General features: G+C 38.3%; 1 protein-coding gene across 1 annotated transcript in view; it reads left to right on the top strand.

Moving 5' to 3' along the window:
- Window positions 1-1,061: 1,061 nt before the first annotated feature.
- mkxa (mohawk homeobox a) overlaps window positions 1,062-9,609 on the top strand; it is a 156,512-nt gene continuing 147,964 nt past the window's right edge. The window contains 3 exon segments of the mRNA XM_037693881.1: window positions 1,062-1,174; window positions 2,322-2,562; window positions 5,068-5,227. Coding sequence (XP_037549809.1) covers window positions 2,396-2,562; window positions 5,068-5,227 — 327 coding nt within the window. The 5' untranslated portion in view covers window positions 1,062-1,174; window positions 2,322-2,395.

Genomic DNA, 9,609 nt, shown 5'->3' with positions numbered 1-9,609 from the left:
ACTCAGTTATCAGGTACTTAGTTGCCATAAAAAAAAACAAATACAACAATTATATTCAGTCTCTCTTGTAAATGAGTCCTCGTGGCTCAATGGGACGAACCTGTTTAAATAAAGGTTGAATTAATATCTTCTATAGAAATCAATAATTCATCCAGATGATCTGAGGTAAGCTGGAGCAGATCTGAACTGCTGGAGGACAAGGTGGAGCATTATCCTGCAGTGAACATCAGAAATAGCTTTATAACAGGAGTTACTCTGATCTTTTATTTATCGTGTGTAACGTTATAAAACACTGACATGGCTATATTGATCATTGTATTGCATATAAATTTTTTTCTAACAAATATGTGTTTGCAGTCTCGTTTCCTTCTAAAATTTAATGATAAATGTATCAGCCGCTTCTAAAAATGCTTTGATAAAATGCATAGTTTGTGAAATAATCAGTAATCAGTTAAGTAATCAGTTCGTTACTGCTCAGCAATTACTGAAAGACGTCAGGTAAAGTAAGAAAAGTCGATTTTTGTGTTATGTTGCGCCAGCAGCCGCTCAAAATGACTGACAGCGAAGAGCTTTTTGGAACTATGGGGAGCTGCATGAACCACGTGACCGCGTATCGGCGAGTTCAAAGAGTGTCGCAACTCTCTCTTTACAGGGCTCTGGTAGAAACTATTGTAGAATTGTTATTGCATAGAGAGGGCACTAGAGGGCAGTCTAAGACTGTTTGTAAAGTATAATATGCAGTGTGCAGAGTGAGGAGGGAGTGAGGAGAAAGGAAGGCAGAGACATGGAGAGAACTGAAGCTGGGCGTCTGCTTATTTTTACTTTAATTCAACTTTAAGTCAACAAATGTTTAAGAGTTACTGAAGCAGCGATAATGATTTTGCTCTGGTCTCTCTCCCCTCTTCTGCACCGCGGCCCCTGAACCTGCTTAATGCAGCAAAATTATGTTCGCAGGCTCGGCCTGTGTGCTCGGAAACATGAGCAGGGACAGAGATTCAGACATAGGGGCGGCGCGGCCGGCCGCCGTATAAAACTGGGAGGAGACGGCAGTCTGTGCGGTTCGAGTTCCGAGACTCAGGCGGGTAGCATGTGAGGGGTGGGGAGTAATGGACGAATGGAAGCAGGATTATTATTCAGCTCAGCAGCGAAACGCGGGAGGGACGCTGGAAAGAAGGTAACACAGCGTGTTGGTGACAGAAATGTTCAGGAATTCTTCATGTTTCGGAGCAGAATGTGGATCAAACGGACTGTTGAAGCTGCTCCTGGATGAACACAGGGCTGTGAACGTAAAGTTTAGCTCGGACATTGAAAGCACCGCAGTGTGATTTTTTTTTTAACAATGTTTATTTATACAAAGTAAGTACAAAAAATCTTGCAATAGCAAACATGCCTCGAGAGAATATAGAAATAGACGCAAATAAAAGTGAAAATGTGATTTATGCACGTTATAGTAGAATATAATTTTTAGTCTTTAAGGCTTTTGACAGTAATTTAAAGTGGACAGATAAGAAATACAAGTTAAAAAAAACTATAAATCTGGGTTTTATTATGGGAAATTTACAGCTGTGGATATGAAATCTTAGTATAAAGTTTACAACAACAAAAAAAGTCTTCCTCTGAATATTCAAGCAGTAGAAACCAAACAGTTTTAGAGTTAAATGGTAGTTCCCAAGTTTGTGTTCACAAACAAGAAAGTGTGTTTCCAGAACAAGTGAGTATAAGTCCCAGAGAAGATGGTGATGGTCTCAGAGCGAACACACTGGCTCTACATTTGGACCATGCCTGGAGATTATTGACAGGATATTAACTTATCCTTAACTTTGCTGTATGTATTTTATATTATTTACACATTTTATATTCTGTATGTATTTTATATTCTTTATGTATTTTATATTCTTTATTCCTGTTGATCTTTGTTCTTACTGTAAAGTGTCCTTGGGTGTCATGAAAGGCGCTTTTTAAATAAAATGATTATTATTATTATTATTATTATTATTATTATTTCTGCAGACTCTTTAGGGACACTTATCGGATCTTATTAGTTATGAAATATTTTCTGCAGAGTGATGTTCTGTTTAAGGATGTATCCAGTCCACGCGTCACTGACAGAAACAATAAACAAATGAATGTTGAACTAAAGAAAATCAACGAGATTGAGGTTTGGATAAAAGTTTCAGATCATTGAAGCTTTGCAGGGATTATTTATGGTCACTAAAGTTAAACATTTAGGAAAGGTTTGTTTAAACGTGCTTTGGCTTTAAGTGACACATCTGCTGTTTTATGTGTTTTTTACCAAGTGGTTTTTCCATTTTGTCCCTCAGGAGACACTCGGAGACCCTCTGAGCAGTCGCTGGACATTACTGATTCTGTGCTCCGGAGCGAGAACAATTCAAAGATGAACAGCATCTTGTTCAACAAGCTGAGCAGCCAGGTCCTGTTTGAGGAGAAGGCCAAAGAGGTGGAAATGAGCAGCAGAAATTACCAGGAAGTCATTGATGGAAAACACCCAGACCTGCTGTCCAGCAGCCCGAGCTTCAGAGACAAGCAGGAGAGGTGCAGCGGGTATGTGGCTCTTTCTGTTGGGTCACAGCGTGTGTGTGTGTGTGGGTGTGGGTGTGTGTGTGTGTGTGTGTGTGTGTGTGTGGGGGGGGGGGGGGGCACTTCAGAGGAACCATGTGGACCTTTTTCCATCTGGATCTCACTCTGAGTCAAAAACAGCTCAGGCCAAATGAAAGGAGCAAATATAATTTCTAACATTAGAAATTGCTTTTCTCTGTCCCAGTAAAACAAAATCCTCAAGTTTTCATCACAACATTATAAATGTCATTAAAAAATATTCTCCAGCTATAGTTAAAATCACAACGTGTGCCAGAAGTTCTCTGGAAGTTTGTTCATGTCTGTTTTTTCTGCAGAGCTTTTGAATAAATGAAGAATATGTATTTCTGCTCTTGTTGGTTTTGACACCTGATGTGAGTATTAATGATCAGCTCAGACGGGTCAGTAGGCACTGATTATAAATAATAATTAATAATCAGTTAATAATTAAACTTATTAATATTCAGCTAGTATGTACTGATTATAAATAATAATTAATAATCAGTTAATTAATAATAAAACTGATTAATAATCAGTTTAGTTGGTGCTGATTATAAATAATTAATAATCAGGTAATTAATAATAAAACTTATTAATAATCAGTTCAGTAGGCGCTGATTATAAAGAATAATTAATAATCAGTTAATTAATAATAAAACTGATTAACAATCAGTTTAGTTGGTGCTGATTATAAATAATTAATAATCAGGTAATTAATAATAAAACTTATTAATAATCAGTTCAGTAGGCGCTGATTATAAATAATAATTAATAATCAGTTAATTAATAATAAAACTGATTAATATTCCGTTCAGTAGGTGCTGATTATAAATGATAATTAATCAGTTAATTAATAATACAATGGATTAATAATCAGTTTAGTAGGTGCTGATTATAAATAATAATTAATAATCAGTTAATTTAAATTAAATTTATCACATTCATACACTGATGGGACACACATCAGAGGCATTTAGGGTTTCTGTGTCTTGCCCAGGGACACTTTGACATGTGACTGCTGGTGGAATCGAACCCCCAACTCTCGTTTTGGAGGACGGCTGTTCTAACCACTCAGCCACAGCCACAATAATTAATAATCAGTTAATTAATAGTAAAACTGGTTATCAGTTCAGTAGGCGCTGATCATAAATAATAATTAATAATCAGTTGTTTAATAATAAAACTGATTAATAATCAGTTCAGTGGGCGCTGATTATAAATAATAATTAATAATCAGTTAATTAATAATAAAACTGATTAATTATCAGTTCAGCAGGTGCTCCTTTAGTGCTTTCAATCTGTTTCAACTCAAGGTAGTCTACTCTTCAGCTCCTTCTGCTCTGGTTCCCAAGGTCGGAGTCCCACAGGGCTCCTAAAATGATCTCCAGAATTCAGATACAATTGAAACATTAACCCTAAGATTATGTTGATTATCTTTGTAACAATATAAAACAATAATTCTTTACATATAAGAATGTTGGCTTCCTATGGTTTCATTTTTGTTAATCAGCTTAAAATAATTCAACACTGATCTTTGGGCTCATCAGTCTCTGCCAGAGTTATCTAATGGGTCAGAAGCTGAGAGGTTCAGGAAGCGTTGCTGGAGTTCCTTTCAAACTTCTTTTATTTAGTTGTGTGCAGCAGGAAGCAGGTGGAGGACCATGTTGTCTTCTTCATTTGGCAGGAGAGCAAAAACTTCATAGAGCCTCAGATCAGACACTCAGAAAGGTTCATAGGAAAATGTTTGTAGAACTTGAACCTCAGACAGACTTGAGGTTCAGCTTCAACACGTTACATCTGCAGTCTGGGCCACCATACTGACATCTATAGGTTCTTCAGGTGGGACCGAACTTGAACCAGAATAAGCTGACGATTCTTTTAGAGACTTTAAACTAAGAATGACTGAAAGGTTCCTTCAGGAACTCAACATATCTGTCAAATCACAGTCCTACAGTTACAACTGAAAACATCTGGATCTTCACAAACGTCCCTGCTAGGATTATTTTCAAAGCAGTCATGTCGGTTGATCTTTGTCTCGGCTGTAACGGAGTTCCTGCTCTGACAGAAACAGTTCCTGAGCACAAAGTTTGAGTTCCTTCTCAAAGTGTTGGTGGACTTCATGATTGAACAGAACTGGTCAGTTCTTCTTCTCTCTGTCCGCCTCCCTTCTTCCTGTCGTTCTTCGACAGTTGCTGCGTTTGATGAGAAGAATGTGTCGTGTTCACGTGTTTCTGTCAGCCTGCTGCTCTTCTCGTCCTGTTCAGCTCATTCCATCAGGAAATGATCAGTTGTGAAACGTTTGACTCACTTTGAACAGAACGTATTAATGTGAACTCCACCAAATGTTGGTCTCTTATTAGGAAAATAATTTTTACACATCTTGTTCTTTTTAAAAGAAACAAGGTAAACTCTTTGCTTTGTCTAATTATTTGTCTATTCCATCCTGTCTGAATGCTTGGTGCTTGTGCGCAGCGGTCGACCTGGTGGAGGCAAAGTGCGACACAAGCGCCAGGCCCTTCAGGACATGGCGCGGCCCCTCAAACAGTGGCTCTACAAGCACAGAGACAACCCCTACCCCACCAAGACGGAGAAAATCCTGCTGGCACTCAGCTCCCAGATGACTCTGGTCCAGGTGAGCCTCCTTGTTCTCCTTGAAGGAGTCGAAATGAGTGATGTCCTGCAGGTGTGAGAGGGACGAGTCTGCTGAGGATTCGAACTTCTCCTGAACACGCTGCAGCTCAGAACACATTTATTTCTTCTCTTCTCTTTAACCACGGCCTCTAGAAGTGAGTTGACGCCTGCTGCTGTGGGACTGAAGTTCAGATGTTTGTTAGTGAACTTTCTCAATCAGCTTCAGGCTCTGCTGTTCATTTGCTGCTCAGCTCATGCTTACTCTCTTTTATTTTTCTTGTTTTATTATCATCCTCTTTATATTGAATATTCTTTTTACTTCAACTATTCTCTACAATTTTCAGCATCTTTCTCGTCCCGCAGTTTTCAGCTGTTTCAACAAATCATAAATTGAAATGTTCAGCTCTTTCAGGACAATCCTGCTATGACTTTTGGTATTGGTGCAACTTTAGCTTGTAGAAATATTTAGCCTTTTCTGACATTTTTTTCCTCATAGAAAATGAAATTAGCTCATTTTCCATCCTTCAGCTCTTTAGATGTGTTTAGAAGAAGCTTTTTCTGCTACCTTCACATTTTGTTTTGCTTCAGCTTATTTCTGCTTCCTTCTGCAAATAAAAAAAAAAATCAGCTACTTTCAGTCAATTTCAGCTGTTTTTTAGCTGTTTTGTGCTCCTTTCTGCTTTTTTCTAACTACAATATTTTTGAGCTTCTTCTAACTTCTTTCTGCTAATTTCAGCTTGTTCTGCTCCTTTCAGCTTTTTTTTCTGCTCGTTTCAGCTATTTCTGTTATTTCAGCAACTGTTTGGCTATTTTATGCTAATTTGAGCTTTTTCAGCTAATTACACATTTTTTGCACTCATTTAAACTTTTTCAGGCTAATTCAGCAAAAATTTGCTCTCTCGACTTCCTTCTGGTAATTTAAGCTTATTTCTGCCTTTTCAGCTACTTTCAGCTATTTTTGCTAATTTCAGTATTTTTGGCAAATTTACTTTTTTTTTTTTTTTTTTGCTAATTTTTGGTTATTTAAACCAAACTGAGAAAATCAGTGTTCTTTTGGCTTTCTTCTGCTGACTTAGGCTTTTTTCTTCAATTTCAGCTGTTTTTAGCTGCTATTCAGCTGTTTTACAGCAGGTTCTTCAGCAATAAGCCCTCACACTGCATTTTTGCGGGAAATGCAATTTGTCTATCCATCCATCCATTATCTTTACCCGCTTATTCCATTTTGGGTCACAGGGGTCGCTGGTGCCCATGTCCAGCAATCACTGTGCGAGGGGCGGGGTACACCCTGGACGGGTCGCAAGTCCATTACAGGGCCACATAGAGACAAACGAGACAAACAACCATTCACTCTCTCACTCTCACCTAGGGACAATTTAGAGTTACCAATCAGCCTAACATGCATGTTTTTGGTCTGTGGGAGGAAACCGGAGCACCCGGAGAAAACCCACGCATGCACGGAGAGAACATGCAAACTCCACCCAGAAAGGCCCCTGGACCGGGGTTTGAACCAAGGACCTGCTCGCTGAGAGGCAGCAGCTCTACCAGTTGCACCACCGTGCTGCACTGCAATTTGTCTAGTTTGTCGAAAATAAAAACGTTTTGGAGATTTCCATATTGCGATCTGCTCTGGGATTAGGTCTGTCATAATAAACAATAAATTATTAGGGATGCACCGATCCACTTTTTTTTTACTTCCGATCCGATCCCGATACCTAAATCTGAGTATCGGCCAATACCGATCCAGTTCCGATATCATCATTATCATTGATTTTATATGAGGCTGTAATAATCTCCTCTCAAGTACAATTTGTACAAATATATGCATGCATGTCCAAAAAGGCAACTTGAGATAAGTTTTATTAATGTTGGATAAGTTTTAAAGTTAGAATTCTGCTAACACAAAACATGTTTCTTTTTATTCCTAGTTTTAAAGTGGATATTAAAGTGACTAATTTAAGTGATTGTTTAAAGTTATTTTATATTTTATAAGGGGCAGATATAAGATTTTTTTTCTTCTTTCTGCACTCTTCATTCAATGTTTTCTTTTTGATGATTTTTTTTTAAATTTTGTTTCATTTGAATGAATGAATAAATTAATTAAATTAAATACAATGTTAAATGGCTTCAAACATCTGCTAAGTTCATGGCATAAACCAACAGACATGTTCCTGTTTTTAGTATTTTACATCACTTTATAATGTAGCTGTTTATGTTTTTAATATATATAATTTTCAAATCATATGTTTTTATGATTGTCTACTGTTGTACTGATAAATATCTCCTGGAGGGTAAACTATATCTTGACTACAAGTATCAAGCTAGAAATCCTTCGTTTTCTACAACTGATAGCAGTTGGTCATTAATTATGATGAAGTTTAGCAACTTCTCTGTAAACATTTGAGCTCCGTGGTTTCAGCGATGTCTTCTTCTTGTTCAATACAAAGCAGGCAGCCTGATTTGGGGCAGCTGCGCTCAGTCTGTCCCTCCTCAGAGACGGGCAGACTGATCGGGGCAGATTGGACGCCGCTGGCCGGGGTCGAGTTGCCTCTTTCGGTTTGACCAAAGAGTAGTGCCCCGCTGAAGCCACGGAGCTCGAATGTCCATCGTAAAACTAACTTTACCGCGGTTTAATGTGGCACTATGGCTCTGCAGACATTGTACGTTGCTGTCTTGTTTTGTGGTGTTTCTAATGTAAAATACTTCCACACAGCGGACATGTTTCAATGAAAAGTTTGTTAGCTGTTAGCCACAGTGCTGCTAACTCAGTCCTCAGGTTGTAGCTGGCTGCAAACTATGAACTGGATTTCCTGAATGTGAGGCGGGTCTTATTACGCTGGGTTCATGAGACACGCCACCGTCCAGGAAATCCATTCCATAGTTTGAAGCCAACATGTATCATGGATCGGAAATATCGGCAGGTGGATCGGAAAAATCCGATATTTAGATTATGCTGGTATCGGAGGCCGATACCAATACTGGATCGGATCTGCCCCATCCCTACAATAAATCAATGAAAATTGTCTACCTCATTTTCATTTATTGGCTTTATCGTTTCTTCGTGTCTCTCTTAAGACATTGGATGACAAAAGGCTCAACTCCGGTACTATTCACTGACCCCTCCCGTTCTCTTTTTTCTTTAAAATCTGTTTTAAACATCCAAAATCGCATTTTTGGACCGTTAAAAGCAGCTAAGCTGAGAAGCTATCTATGAGCTAAGCTAAGAGGCTAATCTCGGGAAAAAAACTCCGTCTTGTCAAAGCTCCAAAATTTACGGTTGAAACCCGTGCCTTCCAATAAAAAGTTGTTTTTCTCTGCAAAAAGATGCTGAGAAATTGTTTACTGATTTTTTATTAAAAGCTATGCTAAAGAGCTCAAACCACACAGAGTGTCCACCACTTTGAGAGCTGAAAAACAGGAATGTGTGCCCATGTCACGTCAAGGGACCTCCCTACCATTTTTCTTAAAGAGACATGCTGCTTGCTCCCTCACTATCCATCCTCTGGTTCAAACAGTCTTGTTCTGCCATCCAGTGGTCAAAAAAAGGTACTACACACAAAAATTAACCAACATTTCTTCTTAAATTTGACAATAATTACTAATTATTGTCAAATTTCAAACAATGTTATCGTTTATCGCAAAAATTTCTGAGACAATTAATCGCCCAGCAAAATTTGTTATTGTGACAGGCCTATATGGGATTTCGATGTAGAGAATGTGACTAACTCCAGCGTGCAGCAGGGGAACATTGGTGTTTTTGTTATTATTCTTATTATAACTTGATAAAGACATGAAGAACTACTCATTTAATGTTCACATTTCATTTTTTCAAAACTCTGACAGCGCTGGTGTTAAGAGAACAACTTGACTTATCAGACAGTCTGACCGCTGAAAGGAAAACTCAGCACTGAGCATCGTGTGTGTGTTCTTCCTGTGGCATGTGCAGCTGCGTGTGTGTGTGTACAATATCGTCTGGCTGACGAGGTCGCAGATATAACCTCAGAGAGTCTGCAACTTTTCCAGGCTGCAGGCCACCAAGCTGAATCTGCTTCTCATTTTCGGGGCGAGCTGCTATGGCAAGCCCTTTTAACATAAAATCGGATTCACCACGCTTACATTCCAGATATCTGAAACTGAGTTTTGACTAGACATATTAGTTATTTAAGATATCTTGAATTGCATTTTGACTAGTCAAAATACTTATTTAAGATATCTCTAATTACATTCTGACTAGTCATAATGACGTCAGATTTACCATTGAGTTGTATGGAGGTTTCAATTCAAGATATCTTGAACTGAATTTTGACTAGTCAAAAATACAGTTCTAGATATCTCTAAATTAATTTTGACTAGTCATTATTTGCTTTCAAGATATCTCACTTTTAG

Source organism: Nematolebias whitei, chromosome 20 (genome assembly GCF_014905685.2).
Source record: "Nematolebias whitei isolate Nwh7 chromosome 20, NemWhi1, whole genome shotgun sequence".
NCBI lineage: Eukaryota > Metazoa > Chordata > Actinopteri > Cyprinodontiformes > Rivulidae > Nematolebias > Nematolebias whitei.
This window is presented reverse-complemented; position numbering and strand designations above follow the sequence as displayed.